The sequence below is a fragment of the Hippocampus bargibanti genome, linkage group LG14 (assembly GCF_051943395.1).
Source record: "Hippocampus bargibanti isolate YZ-2025 linkage group LG14, ASM5194339v1, whole genome shotgun sequence".
NCBI classification, from domain to species: Eukaryota; Metazoa; Chordata; class Actinopteri; order Syngnathiformes; family Syngnathidae; genus Hippocampus; species Hippocampus bargibanti.
The window spans coordinates 12,958,126-12,985,699 of record NC_142747.1 but is presented as its reverse complement, the minus strand read 5'-3'; the positions used below and the strand labels follow the sequence as shown (position 1 = coordinate 12,985,699).

The following is a 27,574-nucleotide window of genomic DNA, read 5'->3' as shown; positions in this document are numbered from 1 at the left end:
TGCCTTTATAATATTGAATATTGTAAAAACCAAACGTTTCACTCTCTCACGGTTTTTTTTCTCTCTCCCTTAATCAGCACAGCAACAGGTACGTGCACTGAGTTCCATAATTATCTAATCTGCTTTGTGAAAATATTTTCATTGAGTCTTATCTCAACTGGATTTCTTAGCATGTGAGTGACATGTTATTTTGTTTTGCCACTATAAGTTGTTGGGAGAGCTGTTGGATTCCACTCATATTTTGGCAACAGATACTGAAGACGTAGGGAGCGATGAGAAAACATGTGAAAACGTTTGGATTGCCAAGAGGTGCGTTAATTTAAAGTAATGTGACAATTTTTGGGGAAATATCTACAAGATTCCCGATTGGATGTTATTCATTTGTTGCTGTTAACTTCAGATGTATAATGTTACAACCTTTACATTTGAAGTACATTAACACCGGCTGCGTTTTGTTTAGGGACGATTATCCTGCAGACAAGCAACTTCTAAATGTCACATTTGCTCGTCAATTATCTAATCCCTCAAATGACAAGAATGCAGTGAAAGAATATCTAAACTATGAAATCAATCCAGAAGAGGTGATGGGAATAAGGGAAGAGGAATACAGGACTGACAAAGTGCAAGGTGACATCAGACAGAAAAATGTTGTGAAGGAGGATACAAAACATGTATTGAGGGAGGAGTCCACAATGCATTTTCTCCATCAAGAGATGGAGAGAGGGGAAGTGGCGGAAGTGTGGCTGATGAAAGGTGAAATTGGAACGCATCACCCCAAGAAAGAGCTGCTCCCAAAAGCGCTCACCAGTTTGATTGGGGAGAAAGGAGGAGGACAACTCCATAAGGAACCCCTAAGAAAGGAGGAGAGATCGTTGAGAAATTGGGGCGACCAGGAGCAGCTGAACGCAGAGGAAGAGCTTGAAATGGAGACACAGAGACTCAAGAAAGAGACAAGACAGCTCTACAATAAACAACAAAGTAGTGAAGAAGAAATGGAGACAGAGCGCTTAATGAGGGAAAAGGAAAGAAGAATCCAGCTCTATGAGATGGACCTGAAGATGAAGGAAGAGGAGGAGAAGGAGCGCTTAAAAATGGAGATGGAAACTCGGACCAAACAATTTCAAAGGGAAAGGGAGAATACAATACATTTCTTGCAGGAGGAGCTTAGGAAAGAGGAGCTGGAGGATGAAAAGCAAATGAAGCAGTTGAAGAAAGACAACGAGTTGAAAAGACAGAAGTTCCTGGAGAAACTGAAGAAAGAGGAAGAGGGAGAAGTTGAACAGTACAAGAGGGAAAAAGAAAGGAGAATTTGCCAAATGAAAAGGGAGGAAGATAAAGAAGTGGAAAGATTTGAGCATGAGAAAGAGAAGAGAGCAAGTCTCCGCCTTGAGGAAAAGAAGAAAGAGGAAGAAGAGGCAAAGAGCTTCCAACAGGACAAGGAGAGCAGAATGCATCTTTTTCAGAAAAAGATGATTGAAGAAGAAGAGGAGGAAATGCAACGGTTGAAGATGGAAAAAGACAAGCAAATACGCTTTCACCAGGAGGAGCTGAAGAGAGCGGAAGAGGAAGAATTGGAGCGACTAACAGCAGAGAAAGAGGCAAGAATGAGTCAGCACCGGGAACAGCAAAGCGGAGAACAAGAGGATGGGATGTTGGAGAAGGAGAGGATGAGAATAAAAAGGGAGGTTGAGAAAAAAGCCCTCCTCTCTGAGGAGGCGCAAAGGGGAGACGAAGCGGACGAGAAAGAGCAGCTGTTGTCGGACAAGGAGAAGCGAAAAGCTCTCCATCTGGGGGAGCTGAGGAGAGACGAAGACAAGGAGATAGAGTGCTTAAAACAAGACAAGGAGTCCGGAATGCATCTCTGTCACAAAGACTTCATTCGAGGGGAAGAAGGGGAGGTGAAGACGTTGAAGACCGAGAAGGAGGACAGAATTCAATGCCGCCAACAGGAGCTGAGAAGAGAGGAAGAGGAAACCAGAATAAGGCATGAGATGCGCCTCTGCGAGGAGAAGTCAATAAGAGAAGAAGAAGAGGAGGCGGCGGCGGCGCAGTTAAGAACAAAGAAGGAAATGAGAATGCGAGCCTACCGGGAAGATCTGGAACAAGAAGAAAAGGAGGAGTTGAAGCGTCTGACAACCGAAATGCAGAAGAGAATCAACCTTTGCCGGGAAAAGCTGAACAGAGAGGAAGAGGAGGAGGAAGAGCGGGCCAGGAGTGAGATGGAGGCGAGAAAGTGCGCCCAGCGCGATCGGCTCGCAAGAGAAGAAAGGGAAGAGGTTGAGCAACTCAATACTCAAAAGAAGGTAAAAATGCAACTCTACCAGGAGAAGCTAAAGAGGGAGGAAAAAGAGGAGGTAGAAAAGCTGAAGACGGAAAAAGAAGCGCAAATAAGTCTGTGCTGGGAAGAGTTAAAGAGAGTAGAAGAACAACAGGTGGAAGAGCTGAAGCAGGAGGAGACAAGACTAAAGTCCGAGTTGGAAGTGAGGATGCATCTCTGCGAGGAGGCTCTCAGGAAAGAGGAAGAGCACGAGGTTAAGGAGTTGAGGATGGAGAAGGATGTCAGAGTGCACCTTCGCCGGGACAAGTTGAGAAAAGAAGAATTGGCCGAGCTGAAACAGATCAGGACATCCAAGGAGACGAGAATACACCACCGCAAGGAGGAGCTGAGGAGAGAGGAAGAGGAGGCTATGGAGCAGCTCAAGGCGGAAAAAGATCTGAATCGGGAGGAGTTACGTAAGGAGGTCGAGGAGGAGCTGGAACGCTTCCAACAGGAAAAAGAAATGACAATGCGTCACTGCCGAGAGGAGCTCAGGAGAGCCGAAGAGGAGGTGGAGAAGTTGATAGAGGAGGAGAGGGAGAAAAAGAAAGAAATGGACAGGAGGTTGCGTCACCGCCAGAAGGAACTGATTCGTGAGGAGGAGGAGGAGTGGCACCGTTTGAAAACAGCTAAGGAGGCCAGGATGAACCAATGCCAGGAAGAGCTGAGGAGAGAAGAAGAAGAGGAGACGGAGCGTTTGAAAACTGACGTCGAGAGGAGAATGCGTCTTCACCAGCAGGACCTGATGAAAGAGGAAGAAGAGGAGCTCGAGCACTTGAAGACGGTCAAGGAGGCAAAAGTCAGACGCTACCTGGAGGAACTCAGCAAAGAGGTCAACCAGGAGTTTGAGTGTTTGAAGAGGGAGAAAGAGATGCAAATGCACTTCCATCAAGAGGAGTTGAGGAAAGAGAAAGAAGAAGCCGCAGAGCGCCTGGGCACCGAGAAGGAGAGCAGAATACACATGCACCTGCAAGAGCTGAGGAGAAAAGAAGCCGAGGAGCTGGAGCAGTTTATTCGGGAGGAGCGGATGCGCTTGAAGACAGAGGTGGACAAAAGAATGAGCGTGTTGCACGAGGAGCTCAGGAAAGAGGAAGAGGAGAATTTCAAACTTTTGAAGAGCAGGAACGAGATGAAGATCAGCCTTTACCGAGAAGAACTGAGGAAAGAAGAACAGGAGGAGGTGGAACGTATCACGAGGGAAAAAGAAAGCAGAATGCGTCTCCTCCAAGAGGAGCTGAAGAAAGAAGAAGAAGCGGAGGCGGAGCTTTTGCAAAGAGAAAAGGAGGCAAGAGCCTACCAGCTCAAGAATGAGCGCAAGAGGGAGGAAGAGGAAGAGGACCGCTTAAAGAGGGAGAAATTGAAGAAGTCGCGCAGCCGGCACGAAAAGCTTCGTCGAGAGAGGGAAGAAAGTATCGAGAGATGGAGGAACGAAAAGGAGACCCGGCTACGTTTACGCCAGGAGAGGGCAAAGGTCAAGAAAACTTGCCTGCGCCAGGAGGACGTCATCAAAGAGGAGGATGCAGAATCGCTCGAGAGGGAAAAGGAGAATCTCATGCTTCCGTGCAAAAAACAGGAAGACGGAGAAGGCGTGATCCGACTCAAGAAAAAGTGCAAGCAGCCAAGGGACGACAACGGCGGGGAAAACGCAACTAAAAGTCATTTTCTACAGCGAGAAGGACACGCGTTGAAGAGCGAGAACAGAACAGAAAAAGAACCGGAGAGCGCCGTTGCGGAGAAGAGACCCGGTGCGCCGCTGAAGGAGGAACATGCGGCCGGCTACTTGAAACGGGCCAACCCAAAGCCACTGCGTCTCAGTCAGGACAAAGCCAGCTCGGAGGAGGAGGAGGATGATGAGGAGGAGGAGGAGGACGACGACGACGAAGAGGATGAGGGCGAGCTGGAAGAGGAAGACAGCGAGAAACTAAGGAAGGCGGCACAGCTTCGCGAGGAGGAACTGAGGAGAGAGGAAGCAGACGAGATGGAGCGGCTGAAGAAGGAAAAAGAGCAAAGAACGCACCTCCGCCACGAGGAGCTCAGGAGACAGGAACAGGAGGAGGTGCAACGCCTGAAAAAAGAAAAGGAAACCAGGATTCTCCTCCGCCAGGAGGAGCTGAGGGGCGAGGAAGATGAGAAGGCGCAATCTTTGAAACGGGAGAAGGAGAGAAAAACGCATCTGCTCACGGAGCAGTTGAAGAGAGAGGAGGAAGACGAGGTGGCCCGGCTCAAATGGGAAAAGGAGACCAGAACGCGTCAGCTGCAAGAGAAGCTCTGGAGAGAAGAAGAGGAGGAGAGATTGAATCAAGAGAATGAGAAACGAATGCATCTCCGACAAATGGAGCAGGTCCGGCAGGAGGAGGAGGAGCGGCTGAAGAATGAGAAGGAGAAAAGAGCTCTTCTTCGCCAGGAGGAGCTGATTAAGGAGGAGGAGGAGGAGGCCGAGAGGTTAAGGAGGGAAAAGGACCAGAGAATACTATTACTCCAAGAGTGTCTGAAGAATGAGGAACAAAAAGAAGCCGAAAGGTTAAAATGGGAAAAGGACAAACGGATGCGTCGTCTCCTGGAGGAGCTGAAGCGGGAGGAGGAGGAGGAGCTGTTACAAAGGGAGAAGGAGAAGAGGATACGCCTCTGTCTGGACGAGCTTCGGAGAGAGGAAGAGTTAGAGATGCTCAGGCTCAAGAGGGAAAAGGAAAGGAGAATGCGCCTCTGCCAGGAGAAGTTCAAAAGAGAAGAGGAGGAGGAGGTGGAGAGGTTAAAGAGGAAGAAGGAGAAGAGAATGCATCTTCACCAGGAGGAGCTGAAGAAAGCCGAAGAGGAGGAATTGGAGCACATCCGGAATAAGAAAACGGGCCTTTTACAACTGGATCTGCGGAGTGACAAAGAGCAAGACTTGGACAGATTGACTCAGAGGAAAGAGAAGAGGATGCGGCAGGTGGGCCTGAGGGGACAACAGGAGGAGAGGAAACTCAAGACCGAGTACAAGGAAAGGCTCAGGTATCTTCAACGCAATTCATTCACTGTCATTTCTGAATTGACAAGTGTGACATGGAGTGCCATTCTCGAATTTGTTCGGGTTGTTGTTGGTTTTTTTCTTCATGCTTGGGTGCCGATAAAGCGCTGGACATGGCCTCTGGCACTTCCACAAGAGGGCAGAATTTCCCTTTGCACTTTGTTCCAGCTTCAGTTCTTGTGGAAGCGCTATACAGCTATACATCCAACTTACGACCGGGTTCCGTTCCGACCAAACGGTCGTAAGTCAAAATGGTCGTAAGTCGAAATCCGTTCAAAATGTTGAATAGAGACTTGGTGCGAAGTGACTTGCAAGCGACTTGATTTGGACACCACAGGGGCGGGTGGGCGTGGATCTGGGTTGCCGGTTTTCTACCGGTTGCCCTCTCCCCGGCCGTAACGCGCTCTCCGTGCCAACGCGTGACCCGACCGCACGGCCGTCTACGGCGCTGCCCGACCCGCCACCTCGCCCTGAAACAAAACGAACTGTCACAAAGCGGCGGAGGTCGCTGCGCCGGCTGTGGGCCCGACGCGGTGTTTTTGTCACGGCGATCCAGAGCGCCGACGCCCACCCGCCTCGGCTCTAGTCCTTGCCACGCCGCGGCCGGTGTCGGGGGACAGCCCCCCTCCGGTGCCATCACGCGGTCAATTGCTGTGCGAGAGTGAGATGCTGGCTGGCCAAAATTGTCGTACACGTTACCGGGCTGCTAGCGTGGTGCCAGGCGTAGAAATAAAATGTAAAAGTATGGGTCGTGGTCATAAATCGAGTCGTGAGTCGGATGTTACATGGATACACCAATATGTATGTATTCCATTGTATTTTGGACAGCCACCCTCATTTCAAGCTCATATAACTCCAGACCCATATCATTTAGTAATTACCTCTCTTTTTCTGAATTTTTGAATATTCATTTACTCCCAAAAATCAATATTCTCTGGGTCCTGGAATTCAAGTGACAATGACAAAAACCCTGGCACTGAAGTGGACACATTTTTGCACATGTCTGGCAGTGAATGAGTTAATATTGGACACTTTTTAAAAAAAATGGTAATGTGCATATTGTGCATGTAATCTTACAATTTCAGCTGTGGCTAAGCCACGTAGATAAGATGTGTGCATTTTTGTTGGCTTGGTGAACTTCTTTCGAAAGCAAAGGTTGACGTGTTGAATGACTCTCTGATCTGTGTACATCCCGAGGGCTTTGCGGCAATGTCTGCTGGCCAAGAGGAGGGATGAGGAGACAGCTTTGATATCTGGCCACAAGGAGGAATTCACACAATCTGTCCAGGAAGACAGAGAGGAAGAGCAAATTAAAATCAGGTCAGAGAAACACAGATCCAACGGTTATTTATTATTTTTTTAACTCATTCTCTGCCATTCCCAAATTTATTCGGGAATGTGAAAATATGACGTCGTGCGCCATTCCCGAATTTGTAATTTTTTTAGCGGGGTGCAGATAAAGTGCTGGTCAGACCTCCGGCAATGTTTTTCCCTCCCATGAGGCGGCAGCATTTGCCTTTTGTCCATGTTAGCGCTTTGTTATAGCTTCAGCTGTTGTTGAGGCGCTATAAAAACCAATATGTACAGTATTGCATTGTATTTTGGACAGCCACCCTCATTTCAAGCTAATATAACTCCAGACCCATATAACTTAAGAATTAATTGGTTCTTCTGATGACAGAAGAGAGTCTAAGGTTTCTTACGCTGCATTAAATGTTTATCTAGTCCTAGAATTCAATATTCTGTGGGTCATTCGAGTGACAATGACAAAAACTGGAGTGGACACATTTTTGCATGTTTGGCAGTGAACGAGTTAAGGGTACTAATAAAGGATATCGTTGATTTAAGAAAGAAAAAAACGTGTGTGTGTGTGTGTGTGTGTGCATGTGTGTGTGTGCCTGCCTGCCTGCCTGCCTGCACATAGGCAGGACCATGAAGCTGTTTTGAGGGCACTTTGCAAGGCACTGGAAGGAGAAAGGTTAGTAGAACACACCAGGCAGATAGCTGAAAGGCATCCAAACCAATACAATGTCTGACTTTAAAGGACAACCGACATCACTTTTTTTTCCTAACTGACATCAGAAAACACATCTAAAATACCCAAAACACACAGTATGATATTTTTATTCAAATGCAAAACACCAATAAAAATGACTTAAAATGTCCAAAATCTGCAAAAAATTGAGCTGCGAATTGGGCATTTTCAGAAAGTCCCGCCCCCAGTTCGTGACGTCGCGCCAAGACGTCTTGCATTGCTTGTGAATCAAAACAATGGCTTCGGATTTCGAGAATATGCTTTCTTGTTACACATCCAGTTATGAATATGATTCAAATAGTTCTGAAGAGGAAAGTATAAATGTTTGCAATCGATTAAAGAAGGTCTTCCGGTCATTTTGAGTGAACAAGACTGATGTGTAGCGTCACAGAAAATGCGGAAGATGCTGCCAGAGCTCCGTTGGAAATTGGTTGATTCTTCACCTTGGAATTTTTGACAGCGAATATCTAATAGTTGTCTCGGTGGAACATACAACGATTCACCATTGCGTTATTTATGTGTTTTCCTTCTAATTTCGCCATCAACACGGATCAACACGAAGTTTTCAGCCCAAACAAAGTACCGCAAAATGCATTGAGGTGATGCAAGATATGTCCTTTCTCGCTGAGGGCCGTTCCTTCAGTGACGTAGGGTGAGGCCTCGTCACCAACTCCAAAACAAGACTTCCGGAATATTCAATGCGAGTCTTAAAACGTAAAATATATCTATATGCTGTGGAATCTTTGTAAAATACGCTCAGTAGAAGTCATTTGAAGCAATTTTACAAATTATAGAGAGAACTTGTCCGGAGACGTCGGTTGTCCTCTAATATATCAATATTATTTTGGCAAGAGTTGCATAGTTACTACACCGCAACTAAGTGTTGCTTTACAGAAATGAGAAAATTATATGAGCATGCCAATGTGGAATATATATATATATATTTTTTGCGTGGGTGTGTAGGATTCAAAACGTTGACCTGTCCGATCATCCTTCACAAAGGCGGCAGTACTTTGAACATTTGAAGGCAGAATCCGAAGAGGACCTGCAGCAGGATCACAGCAGACGACAGGACGACATCATGAAGAAGTTGAATTTCTTCAAACCCGAGGTGTGTGAAGTATTTGTATTTAGTTAGCCACCCATCAGGTTAAACAATGCACCTGCAGTAAGTCACATTTGTGGATTGTCTGTCTCGGCAGCTAGGAGACATCAAGCTCGGAGATCTGACAGATTCAATCTTCGGTGGGACTCTTGATCTCATGGGACAGGTAACACTTGAGTGACTGGATTGGGATTGAACCATTTAGAGTGATACCTTGGTTTATGGATTTAATTGGTTCCCAGACAGAGTGTATAAGGCGAAAAGTGTTTATCCCAAAAATGTATTTCCCTTTGGAAACCATTAAAATGAGAATAATCAGTTCCCAGGTCCCCATAAAACATAATTTTCTACTTTCTAATTTTTTCAGCCTTAAAACCACACAAAATATACCTTATTTTATGTATAATAAATGTGCGGTATTATAGAGAAATAAACTGTACTATATAATAAAATCGTTTTATTTGCCTTTGTGATGGTCGTTGATGCCTTGATGGAATGGAGTGGCCGGTTGACTTGATGAGGAACGTAACCACCTTTCACCATCTTGAGGAATGACCCCTTGTAGGTGCTTTCTCTGTGATAATTGTATCTAGTTCCTCATCAATTGTGTTCTGTTTAGCTGGGTTGATAGCTTTTTGCATCAAGTGTACAGATGGCTTGTGCGGGTTGTTTGTGGAGCCTGATTGATGGGATATTTTAACCTTGCAGTCTACTCTGCCTTTGAACTATCAAAGTTGAAACTCGTCTGCCTGTCTCTTTAATGTTTAACCCCCCCCTTCACTGCTGCGTTCTTGACCAATTACGTGGCTTTAACCGAAGACTGGGGCCTGGGAATAGAGGACAAAAACAGTCGGCTGCCATTTTGTTGTTAGAAGAACGGGCTTGTTCGCGAACGACACATCACTCATTGAGGCAGCTCTGTGTCTGAAAAAAGTTCGTATGCCAAGGTAAAATTTTCATAAATAAACAGGCTGAATTGGGGCACTTGACCTCATTTTGGGTTCTTAGAAATCTGCTTATATACATCAGCGGGAGGAGGACCTTTGCATAATGAAGGGGAAAAAAAATGTTCAGTCCTAAAGATTCATTTTTATGTATGTCCTTTCCTTTTATCAGGCCGTTCCGCTCACATGGCCGAAGTAGCAAGATCAGATCCTTTAGGCTTCCTGACCCAAGGTTCAGAAGCACCACACCTTTCCAGCTGTTCTCAGTTGACAGGTTTTAATGTGTGTATACGTGCGTAAATGCACATGTAACAGACTCTGGACTTGATCCTGTCACAGCTTTCAGTTGGAGGAAAAATCTTTTAAATTAATAAACCTTTTTTGGTGTTAGAAACAACTTTTTTTATGCTACAATCAAAATGTATCTTTTCTGTGGTGACTTTTTACCAGATATTGTATACAGCATCAACCAACCAGTAAGTAAACTGAATATCTGACATGAAAACTTTATTCGGTAACCGTTGATTGCCATATTTGACATGTTTAGTGCAAAAGAAAACAAGACGGCATCATATCTGATACAATCATGGCAATATAATTGCATTGGCTGGTTTCTTTGTGACTCACCCGATCACAACACTGACTGCCGTTGCTGTTTGTAAAAACACATTTTACAAATACTATTATAGAAACATTCATTTTTTAGTCATAAATAACTTTCAATACATTTTGAATTATCACTTGGATTCAGGCTTCAGTTTTAGCAAATGAGCCCGTCATCCAAAATGTACACGGTAAACATCAAGTACAACAATATTACTGATGGCAGCGAGAGAAATGTTCAGCATCGGTTTAATTATTGGAGGCAGGGGGCGACCTTGCCGCACCCTGAGCACCACATTGACAGCCAGCCGGGAAGGCCATTTTTGCACATGGACGGACCAAAAAGGACAGTAAGGCAACTGAGAAAAGCATGTCACATGTTTGTTCTATCTAGAACACGTAGATCTTGTCTCTCTGGACAGCATCAAGGTCATCATCCATGGTGAGCAGAACCTGTAGTAAAGAGTAGATTCAGAACATTTGTCTATATCGTGTATAACCGCAGCCAACAACAGAAAACGGAGGACTTGCCAAGAAGGATCCAAACATGGCGATGGAAGAGAGGAAGTGCCAAATATCGTGATCGTCAAAAAATGAAAGTAGGATGCAGTCCCGGTTGTGCTCACGTGATTCGGCCGGCGTTTTCTGTTTTTAAAACGTGCGGAATTGTGCGTTATGAACAGTGAGGAAATGCGCTTGAGTATTTAGACATCAGCAGTAATACATTTAATTTCTAAGCACCGTTCAAAACTCTCAAGGTCACTTCACAATCACAGCATTGGTTTTTCTGCGGGTGAGAAGCGGCAGCCACACGCGCCAGCGTTCACTCAACCCGGAAGTAACTGATAGAAAGCTAGCCAGCTAGCTAACATAGCTAATAGCCAGCTGGACAGTTAGCTAACTAGCTAGATAGCCATATAGCTAATAAATAGCGAGGTACATAACTAGCTAGACAGATAGCCAATAGGTAGCAAATACAGTTAGCTAACTAGCTAGATAAGCGATATAGCTAATAAATAGCCAGCTACATAGCTACATGTGCTAATAGATAGCAAATGGATAGCAGTAGTCCAAAGTAGTACAGTGATACCTCGGCTTACAAACTTAATTGGTTCCCACAAAGTGTGTAAGGCAAAATGTTTGTCTGCCAAACATTTATTATCCCATAAGACACTATTAAAAATGACAATAATCTGTTTCCAGGTCCCCATAAAACATAATTTTCTACTAGTCGTTTTATTTACCTTTGTGATGGTTGATGTCGTTGCCTCTAGATGATATCAGTGAAGTCGCCGTGCTACCCTCACTCACACTGTCCCCTGCTAGCTGCTTTTCGTTAATCCAAATCAACAGACGTTTTTCAACCTCTTCTATTGCCTGAGACCGTTGCTTAGGCAACACAGAGACACCCTTAGCCTCACGTAGCAACAGTCGATTTAGCATTCTGGTACTGGGACGCTAAGTCACACAAACGCACACCTCATTCGTGTTTTTCAATGATCTCCTGCTCGACCGTAATTTTCTTTTGTGTCCTCTTCGGCTTAACACTAGACTGTGGTGGGGTCTTTTTCGGTCCCATAATAGCAAAAGTACTCCACTCACTAGCAAGCCACATGTGCACTCAAAGGGGGTGTGGAAAATAACTGTCCGCCAAAAACTACTTCGTATGCCAAGATTATATTCCTGCAAATGTAATGTTCGTAAGGCAAAAAGTTTGTGAGCTAAAGCGTTCGTACGGTGAGGTATAACTGTCCAGTCAAACCTTGTCATATTTTTTATGCTCCGGTATACAAACGAAATGTGGTTCTCAGCCAAACTGAGTGCATCTGAATGCATCACTCGACTACCCTCCACTTCCTTATACGTCACTTCCTTCTATGTCACGTCTTCCTCATTGTGACCGACGCATTAATATTGTTGTTTTATTTTTGCAAAAATGCAGACATATTTGGTTAAGATCTCCTGAATAGTATGATTTTCAAGCAAGTAGAGGGTGGTTTGAAAAGTTAGTGTGCCCTGTGTTTGCCCAAAGACCGCTGGGATAGGTGCCAACACGGCCCGTGGCAGAAAGATAGATTTTTATGTACAGATGTTAATGTTGATGTTAAAAATTGGTGAAAATAAGTTTGTTTTTATAGAATTTTACACATGACCTGCTCTATTATTAAGTTTTTATGCGATGAAATCTTTGAACGGATTAAGATTTTTTACATTGATCTTAATGGAAAGTGCTGTTTCGGTTTTTGAACAAATCGGTTTTCGAACAGGTTTCTGAAACGGATTATGGTCGAAAACTGAGGTATCACTGTATATGGAATTAATCCTTCAATGGATTTGCACCGTAAGAGACTAACCTGCCAGGTGCTGAGACCCTGGAAGAAGAAATATAGCGCAAAGCCCCACACCACAGCCGTGAAGAGAATACACACTAGCGCCAGGCACTGGATTCTCTCACCGCTGCGTAGCTTGAATGGAAATTAGAAGAGGTTAAAAAAAAACGTGGGTTTAGTCACTGGCTATCCTGCGTACATGATGGGTCGGCACCTTCATAATGATGTAGAAGGCAAAGTAGAGTAGAAGGTTACAGATGGCGATTGCCAGAAGGTAGGATGCAAAGTCATTGGGTCTCTCGATGAGGCCGTAGGCGGCGCTGCAAAGTGTACGAGGCTGCTCAAATCGTGTTCACTGTTTGCATTCACAAGTGCGCACGCACACCGGTTTACTCACAGGGACCAGTTAACGATATTCCCCATCACCAGCAGAACCATGCGATCCTAAGAACAACACATTAGGGTTAAAAATAAAATGCAAACATTTCGGGGAGCAGGTAGTGAGGGTTGTAATCTGATAGAGATCAAACAGTGTCACCCAGTAGTTGGCTTTGAAGAGGCTAATATATTTTTTGAAAGCGATTGCTGCCGTGTATGTTAGCTCGCGCAGACATCACTCACAATATATGTAGGCCCGGTGCAATGTCGAATACAATCTGTGTAGACGACATAAACCATCCTGCGCACAACGCCGGAGTCTGAAAAATAAATAAATAGTTTTGGTATTCATTTGTCTAATTTAAATACATTATGCCCCCACCTTCCCACAGCCATTAACTCATTCACGGCCAGATGTGCAAAAAATTGTCCATTCTAGTGCCAGGGTTTTTGTCATTTTGACTCAAATACCTGGATTCAAAGAAAGTTATTAGTACTACATAAAAATTCAATGCAGTGTAAGAAACCTTAAACTCTCTTCTTTCATCAGAAAAAAAGTTAATTCCTAAGTTACATGGGTCTGGAGGTATATGAGCTTGAAATGAGGGCGGCTGTACAAAATACATACATATTGAGTTATATAGCGCTTTAACAACAGCTGAAGCTGGAACAAAGCGCCAACATGGACAAAAAGCAAATGCTGCCCCGTCGAGGAAGGTAAAAACATCGCCACAGGTCTGACCAGTGCTTTATCTGCCCCCAAACAAAAAACTAAACCCGAACAACACCCGAGAAAGGCATCAAATGAGTTTAATATGAAAAAAAATAACAGTTGAATCTGAAGTTATATGGGTCTGGAGTTATCTGAGCTTGAAATGGGGGCGGCTGTACAAAAGGCAAATGCTACCCCCTCGTGAGAGGAAAATATATTGCCAGAGGTCTGACCAGCGCTTTATCGACAACCCCCACCCCCACGAAAAACCAAAACCTGAACACATCCGGGAAGGACGCTCCTCTCCATTTTTTCAATTCCTGAATAAATTCGGGACTGGTAGTGAATGAGTTAAAAAAAATAATCGCAATTTCAAACATGTATCTGGTAGAAAAGCTTACCTAGTCTCCATCTACCCATGTAGTAAAGCTGCGTACTTAGAAGAAGCGTGGCCAATATATGGATGACTGAAAAAACGATCCAAAATCCTGTATTGCCTCTCCCAAACACCTGCAAATGAGACCTCCGTCACAGTTCCGAATTGTTAGCGAGTCGACCATGTCGTCGCTACGTGTGCGAATTACCACTCCGAGCACGGAGAAAAAGATGACTGCGGCCAGGCAGGCGTAGGCGGTGTAAGCGCTGGCGTTGATGTCGGGGTGTCTCTTCTGATACAGCTTCAGCATACACAGCCCGGCGATCATATACATAAAAGACGTGTCTGCAAAAAGACACGTCCAAAAAGTGAGATTAGGGAGTAAGAAGTCACTGCTTGGAGAAGAAATAACTGAGCCGGTGGATTCTGTACAAAGGAAGGAGGGTTGATGCTCGTTTCAAATTTAAAGGACAACCGACGTCACTTTTTTTGTTTTTTAATGTTAGATGCTATAAAGCACAGGTGTCAAAGTCAAGGCCTGCGGGCCAAATCCGGCCCACCACATAATTTTTTTCGGCCCGCGAAAGCAAATAAAACTTGTTAAATTCCATGATGATTGCTAAAATCGGAGCCAAAATTTCATATTTTTGGATGTCAACCACAATAAAAGTCATTATTCTTGACTTCAGACTTGAAAACGAGTTATTCATTAATTTGCTGTGTGCTTTATATGTAATATTTGAAGGGATTTAAACATTCTAATGGGTTCCCCCAATTCATAACGGCCCTCGAGAGGAAACCATAACTACAATGTGGGCCGCGGCAAAAAAATGACTGACACCCCTGCTATAAAACGTTTTTCTGATGTCAGTTAAGAAACAAAAAAGTGACGTCGGTTGTCCTTTGAAGCGCTATATAAATCAATATATATTGTATTGTATATCTCCTTTTTCGAAGGTTGAACGGCAAGGGAAGAAGAAAATATTGTGGTGTGGTGAAATGTGTAATGTTACCAAACTGGAAGTTGGTGTAGTTTGGGCAGACATGGTAGCAAGCGCTGAGTAGGCCCTCCATCATGAGAGCGGTGCCCATGGCATAGAAAAGACCAAAGTGCTTAGGGATGCCACATTCCTGAAAGAAGACAGCAAAAGAAAAGTGTGAGACGAGAGTTTTTCACAAATATGACTGCCACCGTTTGTTTCGTTGTTCTTCAGCCGCAAAATTGTAATCTTGGCAGAAGAACTAGTTAGCGCCACGGTGGCTGGCGGACTGGTTTTCGTCACCACCTTTCTTTGAGTGCAGACGTGGTTAGTGTTAAGCCAAAGAGGATACAAAAGAAAATTACGGTCGAGCAGAAGAAGATCATCGAAAAATACGAACAAGGTGTGACTGTGTCACTTAGCGTCCCAGCACCAGTATTGCTAAATCGACTGTTGCTACGTGAGGCTAAGGGTGTCTCTGTGTTGTCTAAGCAACGGTCTCAGGCAATAGAAGAGGTTGAAAAACTTCTGTTGATTTGGATTAACGAAAGGCAGCTAGCAGGAGACAGTGTGAGTGAGGGTATTATCGCTGAGAAAGCATGGCAACTTTACTCGGATATCATCAAGACGCAACTACATCAACGACCATCACAAAGGTAAATAAAACAACTTTATTATACAGTACAGTTTATTTCTTTAATTACAATACAATAGAAAGTTTATTATACATAAAATATGGTATATTTTGTGTAGTTGTAAGGCTTATTTAGAAGAAAATTGTGTTTTATGGGGAACTGGGAATAGATTATTTTCATTTTTAATGGTTTCTTATGGGAAACAAATGTTCGCCAGACGAACTTTTCGCCTTACATACACTTTCTGGGAACCAATTAAGTTCGTAAGCTGAGGTATATGGAAAACTTTAATATATTATATTTGGAAAACTTGTTTCATTCATTGAAGTTGCGCCGTATCGTCCGGTGCGGCGTATATATGGAAAACCTTTATATATTATATTTGGAAAACTTTTTTCCATTCATTGAACATGTGGCTTAAAGTCCGGTTTTAAAATACACCGTTCATTCGAGGTGCGCCTTATACTCCGGTGTGCCTTACACACCAGAAAATTCGGTACTTGCACTCAGCTGCCACCAGGTAGCATCATCCAACGCCCAGTTAGCTGTCATGACATACATACCAGTGCACTAACTTCATTACAGGACAGGGCTCGATTGTGGATGATGTCTCTCTTGAGGACAATGAGGAGAAAGAGGAGTCCCAGCATCACATAGCCGAGGTTGCTCAGGATGTTGTTGAAGGCGCTACGTGGCAGAGCCGTTGAGTATTGAATCATCACGATCCAAACTGAAATGTGTTTATTTGAGCAGGTACAAACCTGAGAGCCCCAAGTGGGTGAGCACACATGAAGTTATAGTAGCAGATATCCTGGTTCCCCGTAACATTGACAACCTAAGCAAAAAAAACATTGACAGGTTATGTAATAAGGTGCATGTTGGCATCTTGAATGACTTTTTTTTTTTCATTATTGTACCGTTTGATATGTGATGACCAGCTGGATGACCGGCAGGGCATAGAACACAGCGATGGTGGCGATGTTCCTGTCGTGAACACACATTCAAAAAACAACTGTGGTGTCCCAACTTGGGCCTTCAGAGGAAAAATGATACCATTTTATATTCTCACCAGAAGTAGATTTGATATTTCTTGCTGAGGACCCTCTTGTCTTTCCGCGACAGGTCAGACACACAAAGATACTTCTGTCACAGAGGACACAGGAACACCATTATTAGTCATCGAGTGGAAGCAACATCCCATTTCATTCAAATGAAATGAAAATTCTGAATTACTTGCTGCAGCGTGAAATACATTCAATATCATGGATGGACATTTTTGGTGCCTTCATGGCAAATTGGTGCATCAAATGTTGTAAGGATAGACTCAGCATTGATTCATGTACCATATTTTACGGTGTATGAGGTGCACCGCAGTGTAAGGAATTAACTTTTTTTTCTGATGACAGAAGAGAGTCTAAAGCACAGGTGTCAAAGTCAAGGCCCGCGGGCCAAATCCGGCCCGCCACATCATTTTTTTCGGCCCGCGAAAGCAAATCAAACTTGTTAAATTCCATGATGATTGCTAAAATCTGAGCCAAAATTTCAGATTTTTGGATGTCAACCACAATAAAAGTCATTATTCTTGACTTCAGATTTGAAAACGAGTTATTCATTAATTTGCTGTGTGCTCTACATGTAATATTTGAAGGGATTTAAACATTCTAATGGGTTCCCCAAATTCATAACGGCCCTCGAGAGGAAACCATAACTACAATGTGTCCTGCGTCAAAAAAATGACTTTGAGACCCCTGGTCTCAGGTTTCTTACGCTGCATTGAATGTTTATGTAGTCCGAAAACTCAATATTCTGTGGGTCCTGCAATTTGAGTGAAAATGACAAAAACCCTGGCACTGGAGTGGACACATTTTTGCACGTCTGGCAATGAATGAGTTAAGGACGACAGGGCTTACCTTGGTGCGAACAATGTTCTTGTCCGAGTCAATGTCATCCAGTGTGTCATAGTCATCTTCCTCGATGGAGCTCAATGACTCCTGTCTACTTCTTCCGACATTTTTCCATCCGGACCGCTCTGATGGAAAAGAAAAAGGAGTTTTGTTCTCTCAGATAATTGGACTTTCATAAGACCCAGTCAAGATTCAAGAAACAACTGTCACAATGTCAAAGTTTAATCACAATTTTGTCCATACCCATATAGTGGTCAGCTGAAGCGGCACTGTCAAGAGAAGGGGCGCTCTCAGTGATTGCTTCTGAACTGATTGTGCTGTCTGTTGTTTGGGCAGACAATGACTCAATTCAAGCCCCAAAAAATGGAGGGAAAAAAAATCAGAGAACTTACCGAGAGAGCCATATTCATTTGGGGAAACTGTAACCTTGCCTGTAACTGTTGAAACACATGTTGGAAAAAAAAAAATATTTCAAGAGTCTTCCCTTGCAGATGTGCAAATTTGCATATATGTATTTTTAAACCACAATCTACGATTCGCTTGAAGAAAAAAAAAAAACAATATCCATCTATTTGCTGTTTTGTACGCTTGCATGAAATCTTGGTCCCAATGAACAAAGTTGAAGTGATGTGAGTTGCTTCTCTTAAATGAGCAAAGGTCCAAACGAATACAGTTGCAAACGAAAATTATAACTTCAAGGGAAGAGTATACATGCTACAGATATGAAATCATCCATATCATCAACAATAAGAACAAAATCCATGCATGGTGTACAAGTTGAAAAGAGGAAGAAATAAGACAGAAGCAACGGTGCGTGTTCATACCATCTCCATTTTTCCCCAGCAGAGAAGCTAAAGCACGAGTTAGCAGACAGAGAAGAGAATATGAGACAGATCATAGGGTTAATAGATACTGCCTAACCTACTTATGTGAACCTTAAATAGGCTGGTCCGAAAAGAGCTGCTTTACCTGTGTCGGCAGGTGATGTGTCGTCAATGTTTTCAAAGAGCTCTCTTCTCTTGGCTCTGCGAGAAAAAAAAAAGGCAGAGAGATAAAAATGTATTCTATTCATCCATTGCTCGGACCAGTGGAGGTGGGCATTTGAAAAATTAAAAGGAGGTTAACATCGTACCGTTTCTTCTCCAGGCAGGCCACCAGCAGAGTGACAAGGTAGAAGGAGAGGAAAATACCCAGACAAAACAGCATGCCCATCACATATACGTCCGCTGCACAAAGTGAATACGGATGCCTTTTCAATTGTTATGATTCAATATTCATCACGTGAAATGCAAAAAAAAAAAAAAAAGTCACAATATTCTAGTTACGAACAATGGTACATACATTTTTGTAGTCACATATGTAGTATTCTCACCAGTTGTACATGTACATATCTTTACAGAGAATATATTTTATTAAATGTTTATTTTTCAGTCTAAACCAAGACAGGTTACGTATACATCCTTAAAAGACAACCGACGCCTCCGGACAATTTGTGTCCATAATTTGTAAAATGGCTTCAAATGACTTCTACTGAGCGTATTTTACAAAGATTCCACGGCATATAGCTATATTTTACGTTTTAAGACTCGCACTGAATATTCAGGAAGTCTTTTTTTTTAGTTTGATGACGATTCCTGGCGGGACGTCACGTAAGCAACACCCCTGACCAAGAAAGCGATACACAATGCATTTTGGGTACTTTGTTTGGTCTGAAAACTTTGTGTTGTTCCGTATTGATGACGAAATTAGAAGGAACACATAAATAATGCGATGGTGGATCGTTGTGTGTTGCACCAAGAGAACTATTTGATAGTAGTTGACACAAATTCCCAGCAGACAAATCAGCCCATTTCCAACAGAACTTGGGCGCCATCTTGTGCATTTACAGGGACGCTACATTGGTGTCCTGGCGGCTTGAATTGATACGGAAGGACTTCTTTCATCGATTGCAAACATTTATGCTTTCCTAATTTAAACCAGATTCTTTTCTTACAGGCAGTGTATTGTAGGTGTTCAAATATCCGACATGTTTCGGCGTATACTTCCGCCTTCGTCAGAGTGTCCAAAGGCGGAAGTATACGCCAAAACATGTCAGGTATTTGAACACCTACAATACACTGTCTGTAAGAAAAGAATCTGGTTTAAATTAGATATCAAGTAGACAGGATGAACTTAGTACAACTATTTATGATTTCCTCTTTAGAACTATTTGAATCATATTCATAACTGGATGAGTAACAAGAAAGCATATTCTCCGAATCTGAAGCCATTGTTTAGATTATAGAGCAAGGCAATACGTCCTGGCGTGACGTGACGAACAAGGGGGCGGGACCTTCTGAAATTCGCCATCTCCGAGGTCATTTTGAAGTAGTTTTGGGACACTTTAACTCATTTTTATTGGTGTTTTGCATTTGACTAAAAATATCATAGATTGGGTATTTTAGATGCTATAAAACGTTTTTCTGATGTCCGTTAGGAAACAAAAAATGGTGTCGGTTGTTCCTTAAACATACAGTAAAGTCTCGTTATATCGATATCGGATATATCGATAGTCCCGGTTATATCGATACTATTTCTATGCACGCGCGGAGAAAATTACATGCAAACAGGGTCGGATATATCGATATTTTTTCGGACTCCCTTGAATATCGATATAACGAGACTTTACTGTACTTATATAAGCCTTAAATATACATCCCATACAAAATATAGCACTGAAGTAACTTATGAACAAATTCACTTTACGAACGACCGTTCGGAACGTATCTCGTTCGTAAGTTGGGGAGCGTCTGTACAAACAGAATGTAGCTTACATTTTATAGCAAGGGAGACCACAATGTCCAGCGTTTTGCTGCGGTTACCGGCGTTGATTAGCTCATCTGGGCGCAGTGGGTAGAAGGGCAGTGGACCGCCGCAGGCCTCGTCCTCCGTTTTGACCACGAGCACCACATAAAAACTGTTGCTGGGGAAATCTTTTCGCTGGATAATGGGGGGGGTGCGGGGGGAAGGAGCGAGCAGAGAAGCAATGATGGATTCGTGTACCGTATTTTTAGGTGTATAAGGCGCACCGGAGTATAAGGCATCCCCCAATGAATGGTGCATTTTCAAACTTTTTCCATATATAAGGTGCACCGGACTATAAGCAGTGTCTGAAACTCATTACAAAAAGTTAGCGGACACCGGGGCAGACAACTCTGAAAAGTTGCCTGCCCCATTTTTCCCAACTTGAAACACAATAAGATGACTAATCGCAAAAAAAGCCATTATTGCAAAGTATTTGTCATGATCTGGTTGGCGACCAACGGGGGGCGCTGTCGGCCCCGCCTGCACCTGCACAGGTGCTGGTCGTCCCGATCAGATTGGCGACCAGCGGGTAGCGACGTCAGCCCTGCCGGCAGCCTCGCAGGTGCTGGTCGTTATAATCAATGACATTTAAAAGGACACCTGGCACGATCATCCGGTGCCGATTCATTGTTTGTTTGCTGCTTGGTTGCTGCATGCATCGTGTACGTGTTTGTGTAACCTTGGCGGACTTTTACTTTTGGTCTTCTTTTGCTACTTTGTATTTTTTCCATTCAGATCATTTTGATGTTTTACATTTTGTTCCTGCTGACTTTATTTTTATACAATTTGTCAAACAACCTCCTGCTCCCTCCTGCCTGCTTTTTGGGATCCGAACCCGCCATCACCACCTCGCAAAACGTGACAGAATGAATCGGCCTACCATCGGATCCCGCAGGTACATCGGACCCGTCTCATTTCCACCCTGTGCCTGGCAATGCTACGTCCACGTTAGCGCAAGCATCGTCGCGTTTGAATTGCGTCACTCGACGAGCCGCAACGTCCACGTAAACGTCCGGCCGAGACCTCCTTCCAGGTGGCCGTCCAGGGTGACACTGGGTGACTGGCATTGCACGCCCACGTCCAGCCACGCTGTCGTCGTGCATGACGAATTGAGTCTCATCCATGACGAGCCGTGCAACGTCCGCGTCAACGTCAGTCCGAGACCCCACTCACCGCTGGATCCCGGAGCGGCTCTGGACTGGTTTCGTTCCCCCGGAGCCGGGCAGTTCACGCCCACGTCGGCGTCCGGCCGAGACCTGGTCCCATACGGCCGTACGGGGTGCCATTCTGCGCCTGGCAGTTCGACGTCCACGCAGAGCCATGCGCCGTCGCGTGAACGTGCGAGAGGGATCGCACTCACGCCCACGACGACCCGTGCCGCGTCTTCGTCCACCCCAGGCCGAGTCCCGTTCCCATCAGGCCGCCGCCCGTCGTGTGCTGGAGAGGCAGCGGTTGCCCTCTCCACCGACCGTTCCCTGGCGAGTGGACCTTTTTGGGAGACTGTTGGGACTTCTGGAAGCAGCCCCTTGAAGGGGGGGTACTGTCATGATCTGGTTGACGACCAACGGGGGGCGCTGTCGGCCCCGCCTGCACCTGCACAGGTGCTGGTCATCCCGATCAGATTGGCGACCAGCGGGTAGCGACGTCAGCCCTGCCGGCAGCCTCGCAGGTGCTGGTCGTTATAATCAATAACACTTAAAAGGACACCTGGCACGATCATCCGGTGCCGATTCATTGTTTGTTTGCTGCTTGTTTGCTGCATGCATTGTGTACGTGTTTGTTTAACCTTGGCGGACTTTTACACTTGGTTTTCTTTTGCTACTTTGTATTTTTTCCATTCAGATCATTTTGATGTTTTACATTTTGTTACTGCTGACCCTTATTTTAATACAATTTGTCAAGCAAGCTCCTGCTCCCTCCTGCCTGCTTTTTGGGATCCGAACCCGCCATCACCACCTCGCAAAACGTGATAGTATTAAGAATTTTTTTTAATTAAGGATGTACCCAACACAAATGCTCCCATGATTAATCGTAAATATTCCTTGCTGATGATTTTGCATTGGGGCTACATATACGTAATTGAAGAACTTACTTGAACTGTAATGGCACCTTTTTTTGTCATCGTCTGATACATGCCAATAAAGGCTACATTGTTGTCGAGGTCATAGACGGGGCACTGGAAACAACAACAACAAAAACAAAACAGTTAATTAGAGTGATTCCGCAAGAGGAGGAGCAATACATAAAAATTCAATGGTTAGTGTTCAACTTTTTCTTTGTTTTGCAGCTGTTTATTTGACTCTGACCCCAATTCAATCTGGTTGCAGTATATTAACTCATTCACTGCCAAATGATTTACAAAAATGTGTCCACTCCAATGCCAGGGTTTTTGTCATTGTCACTTGAATTCCAGGACCCACAGAATATTGAGTGTCTGGAGTTATATGAGCTTGAAATGAGGGCGGCTGTCCAAAATACAATGCGATACATACTTCCGGGTTGAGTGAAAGCTGGCGCGTGTGGCTGCCGCTGCTCACCCGCAGAAAAAATATCCTGTGACTGTAAAGTGTCCTTGAGAGTTTTGAAAGTAGCTTAGAAATGAAATGTATTATTATTACATATTATTATTATTATTATTTCTGTGTAAGCTCTCAGTCGTACAGGAGTGGTCCATTGATGAGAAACCTTCTCATCGATATTATTATTATTATTATTATTATACAGTACAGTATAGCACTTTAACAACAGCTGAAGCTGAAAGAAAGCGCTAACATGGGGAAAAACGGTAATGCTGCCCCCTTGTGGGAAAAAAACATTGCCAGATGCCATGGCCACCGCTTTATTGGCACGCAAGCATGAAAAAAAACCTGAACAAATTCAGGAATGGCGCTCTACATCATATTTTCAATTCCTTAATAAATTTGTGAATGGCAGTGAATGAGTTATGGACAGTTTCTTTCTATTTTAGGTTTTTTTATTTGATTATTAGATTTTTAGTTTGGATCCAGCCCTCATTTATGAATGAGAACAGTATCGCCTGAAGATCAACATCATCTTTTCGCTTGGTGTTAGTTAAGGAAATCACAGGGATGAGGACAAAGACTACCTGGATATCCTGGATGGACATAACAGAGCAGGGAAAGGCCATCTCCGAGCTGACCTTCACAATCACAGTGTCCACCCCTTCAGGAAACACATACTTGAAGTACTGAAAGAGGAAATAAGGAATTAGGGATGTGAACCTTTTTTTTTTCTTTTTATTAGGGATACAATATTGTGTTCTCAAAGATTAGAGAAGCAATTTTTCGGCTACGGGCATGATAACTATTCTAACTTCAGTCACGTGGTTGAAAATCAGGTCGTGTCAGAAATTTAGCGGTTACAAGAGCATCACAATGTTCTTGTGGAAACTGCAATCAACCTCAACTCATTATTTGAGGCGCATATTCAAAAAAGCGTGACTTCCTGTAATTGTGTAACATTAAATCTTCCCTACATCCTGTTGTTGAAACCGCACTATTTTCACCGTTTCTCTTTTCCGGTAATTCTGACCAGAGTTATCTGTACCTGAGGTTGGGAGGGGGATGACGTGAAGCTGAATTTTGTTTCTGTCCTGGAATCCAAATGACAATAGGTCAGACAAATCAATGACAATGTGGGGCAATACTGAACCAAATATGCACTAAAACAGCACTACACTAAAAAGCGCCACTGGGAAATGTCATTATGTATATAAATACGTGTCTTACTGCAATGTGAAGCTCTCAACGCGGCTGACTCTCAGCTGGTAGTTTGTGCCCTGGCTGGAAAGTGTCGACACATCCACAAAGAAGTACTGAGTCTCTGATGCAGCCCGTGTTGGAGGCTGGCATAATGTGCGCCCTAAATCATTGTACGGATACTTCCTCTGGTACCTGAAAAACACAAATATAGTCAATATTCATGCTATCAGAATTCCTAGACAAACTTGTATCTTTTTTTCCCCACTCTTGAGTATCATCAAGTCATTCGCTGACAGACGTTCCAAAATGTGTCCACTTCAGTGCCAGGGTTTTTGTCATCGGCAGTTGAATTCCAGGACTACATAAACATTCAACGCAACGTAATTTCATTCCTTTCATCACTTTGCTGCTGTGAAATGTAAATTTCTCCACTGTGAGACTAATAAAGGCAAATCCAATCCAATCCAATCCAATAAACCTTACACACTCTTCTTTCATCAGAAAAAAAAGTTAATTCCTAAATTATATGGGTCTGGAGTTATATGAACTCGAAATGGGCGGCTGTCCAAAATACAATGCAATACTTACATATTGGTTTATATAGTGCTTTAACAACAGCTGAAGCTGGAATAAAGCGCTAACATGGAAAAAAGGGAAATGATACCCCCTTGTGGAAGGGAAAAAATGTCATGTCATATGTCTATGTCATATGTCTATGTCATATTCTCAATTCCTGAATAAATGTGTGAACGGTTTATACAGCACGTTAACAACAACTGAAGCTAACATGGCAAAAAGGGAAATGCTGCCCTTTGTGGAAAAGAAAAAAACATTGCCAGAGGCCATGGCCAGCTTTATCGGCACCCAAGGTTGAAAAACAAAACCCGAACCAATTCGGGAATGGCGCTCTATGTCATATTTTCAATACCTGAAAAAAATTGTGAATGGCAGTAAATGAGTGAATGCTCACGTCCGGTATATTGTATTGCTTTGTATCAAAACCTAAAATAGGCAGTCCTCAGTTTAGCCCCAGCTGATGTTTTGTTATTACCAACAGTGCACAATAATATAGGATGTGTCAATTCCACGGTTCAATGGAATCGCATTTTTTGTTCTGTTTTGGAGTCGTGAGTGAAGGTTGTTTCACTCTGTTCTGCTCCTAATTTAGGCATGTCCAGCTCCGGTCTGTGCGGGCCACTGTCCTGATAGTTTTCTATCATTCTTGCTGAAACACACCTAAATCCAAGGATCAGCTCATCAGCGAGAGCGCTGAAGTAGCATAAGAACAATCACCATTTGAATAAGCTATGTTGCAGCAAGGACAGTTGGAAAAGAGGAAGGACGATGGCCCTTGGGGACTGAGTTTTAACACTCCTGTTCTAAATGAAAATGTTGACGAGGGCTGTTTCCCTTTTGCACAGTACCCATTGGGTGTTGACTGATTGAACGAAATAGATGGCTGTATGTTCCACATTCTGTACGAAATTGGGTCACATCGGTGTCTTCCCAGGAATTACAAACACTCTGTACGTAACTTGACATCACAGGTGATTTTAAGACACGTGGTCCAGTATACTACAAAAAGAAAAAAAGGTCAACTTGTGATACGGTGAATTAACCAATGAATTGACAGTTTTTTCCCAGAACTGCTTTTACAAAGTCAGGTGAATTTACTGGACACATGTTTTCATTAACCTTTGTTCATCTGTCTCCAAAATATATGTGATTCATATTCTACAATGAATGAGTGATTTGTGCAAAATGTTCAAGAAATGGTGTGTAAAATGTTACACTTGTGACAAGATTGGTTTAGATTAAGTTGGGATCGAAGGAAGTGAAAGTCCAAAGGTTTATTACAACATACTGAAAAAAATGATTGTTGGATAATGGGAAGGACTGACTCATTAAAAACACACAAAATTATCAAATTGACAAATTTAAAAAATGTTCATATCTGAAATGTAAATTTCTCCACTGTGAGACTAATAAAGGCAAAGCCAATCCAAGCCAATCCAATATCTACTTCTGGTTTGGTAATATCTCTTTTTCACACATCTTCCGAATAACTCTCTTTGGTAATAAATACATTTGTGTGACTGTAAAGAGAGATTAATTGGAGACCCTGAGGGAGGTCCAGAACTCACAAGCCTCTGAGGATGAGGGGGACCTGAAAAGAGAGCACAGCTTGCTTCTGTCTCACCACAAACAGGATAGGACTCTTGAGGTTCGGCGCCAGAACGTCGACGGACACACGAACTCCTTCCGTCTGTGACATGAAGCGCAGTAAATACGGAGCAACGTTTGAAATAAAAAAAACTGCACGTCGCTCTCCTACCTTGGTTCTCGAGACGGTGTGATTGAAGGCATAGATCGTCTGATTTCCACTTGTAACTGTGTCATTATAGGTCACGTCAAATTCTCCATCTTTCTGGATCACATTTTTAGTCTCCCCAAGATTGCCACTTCCACAAGCCAATGGCGCTCCACACAACCACAAGAGAACAACAGCAGCAACTCCAAATGTGTTTTTATATCGTGACTTCCAGCGACTGCCGAATAGGATTTCATCTCTCAACATCGTCTTTGAAGCAGTGAAGACACCGGTCCAGTTAAGAAACTGTGAAATGAACCGAGCAGCTCCGCCCCATTCAAATGACTCGAAGTAAACAGGTTGACTGTCAAAACTGTCAAGTCCTGTCTTGACCCAAAGTCACAACTGCTCGTATCCGAGCACTTGTGACAGCTTTTTTAATCGCCCCTCCTCCCAAAGACAACGAAGACGCACTCCATGCGGTCCACTTTGAAGTCACGAGTTTTGAAATTGCAACACCGCAACATTAAAACGGTATCTTCTCGTAGCAAAACAAGAGAATGCTGGCGTGCAGCTAAATTGTTGTGCTACTCTTAGCATAGCTGGCTAGCATAAAGCTCGATGTTTGGATCTCCAAGTTGAGGGCGAGGACGTTTGAGTAATAGATCAGGTCGAAGCTTTTCAAACCCGAATGGTGCGTCCAGGTATGTGGCGTATCGTTTGGTTCACCTGAGCGTTTCTGTCGATGTGATTTCGCTTAACAACGTCCTCCTTTCAGTTTCTTTGAAGCATAATAAATGTTTTGCATCAATAGCGCCCTCATCAGGACAAAAACACCCCTTCTCATTCAAAGCACCCAATTCTGTCACAAAAACGACAGGAAATAAATGTCATAAATGTCCCATAAATAATTACTAGCGCCTTTCATTCATCGTTTACAAGATCAGCTCAATTTATTGGAAAATTGTGGACAAGGTTTGGTGCGAGATTTTTGTCAGGGTGACACAACATATCATTGAAGGGTGGCCATAGAGGCACGCTCGTGTATATTGTCAAATAAAATCAACCAGAATCTGAAATGTGCTGCCCTAAAATGTTTTTTAAAGAATGTTTGATATACTATAATCTAATCACGACTCAATCGAAATCAGTAGTCCGACGACTTTGACATGTTTTGTATACGCATTTTTTATTGACATAACACACAACCTTAGTCTTTGAACACGGCATTATTAACACGTGTCAATTAAAGGTCACTGATTGATTGGGAGGTGTTGCTCTTAACTGAGGGGTAAAAATATATTCTATTTACAGGAGGCGTTTACTCGCGGCGCTGTGCAATGGATGACTGAAAATTTGGAGCCAGAGCGA

General features: G+C 43.5%; 2 protein-coding genes across 4 annotated transcripts in view; one reads left to right on the top strand and one right to left on the bottom strand.

The window, feature by feature from the left end:
- The window catches only part of LOC148888365 (uncharacterized), a 37,171-nt gene extending 27,416 nt beyond the window's left edge, over positions 1–9,755 (top strand). The window contains exons 35-40 of the mRNA XM_089014321.1: positions 461–5,308; positions 6,522–6,644; positions 7,249–7,302; positions 8,323–8,470; positions 8,562–8,630; positions 9,581–9,755. Of these exons, the coding sequence (XP_088870447.1) occupies positions 461–5,308; positions 6,522–6,644; positions 7,249–7,302; positions 8,323–8,470; positions 8,562–8,630; positions 9,581–9,607 (5,269 nt within the window). The 3' untranslated portion in view covers positions 9,608–9,755. The remainder of the gene's footprint in view (positions 1–460; positions 5,309–6,521; positions 6,645–7,248; positions 7,303–8,322; positions 8,471–8,561; positions 8,631–9,580) is intronic.
- A 488-nt stretch (positions 9,756–10,243) lies between these two features.
- On the bottom strand, positions 10,244–26,998 carry sidt2 (SID1 transmembrane family, member 2). Of its 3 annotated transcripts, none has more exons than XM_089014523.1 (26): positions 26,228–26,998; positions 26,037–26,158; positions 23,920–24,084; positions 23,738–23,783; positions 23,277–23,378; positions 22,263–22,346; positions 20,140–20,305; positions 18,459–18,552; positions 18,296–18,351; positions 18,151–18,177; positions 17,719–17,763; positions 17,570–17,647; positions 17,333–17,451; positions 16,492–16,565; positions 16,340–16,406; positions 16,184–16,257; positions 15,986–16,109; positions 14,821–14,938; positions 14,016–14,152; positions 13,833–13,941; positions 12,963–13,039; positions 12,739–12,785; positions 12,556–12,661; positions 12,366–12,476; positions 10,543–10,656; positions 10,244–10,464 (listed from the first exon to the last, which is right to left on the bottom strand). In XM_089014523.1, the coding sequence occupies exons 1-26, from the start codon at positions 26,468–26,470 to the stop codon at positions 10,402–10,404; spliced, it is 2,568 nt and encodes an 855-aa protein (XP_088870649.1). In that variant the 5' UTR covers positions 26,471–26,998; the 3' UTR covers positions 10,244–10,401. The 3 variants fall into 3 exon arrangements, with proteins under 3 accessions (XP_088870649.1, XP_088870651.1, XP_088870650.1); XM_089014525.1 differs by having other exon boundaries at positions 20,188–20,305; XM_089014524.1 differs by lacking the exon at positions 18,151–18,177 and having other exon boundaries at positions 26,228–26,997.
- Positions 26,999–27,574: the final 576 nt, after the last annotated feature.

Coding starts and splice junctions, on each gene's coding strand:
- sidt2 (XM_089014523.1), bottom strand. CDS start 26,470: ATGTTGAGAGATGAAATCCTATTCGGCAGTCGCTGGAAGTCACGATAT. Junction 18,553..20,139: donor GGTCTCCCTTGCTATAAAAT/GTAAGCTACATT, acceptor CACTTTGTGCAG/CGGACGTATATGTGATGGGC. Junction 17,764..18,150: donor GCTGGGGAAAAATGGAGATG/GTATGAACACGC, acceptor GTGTTTCAACAG/TTACAGGCAAGGTTACAGTT.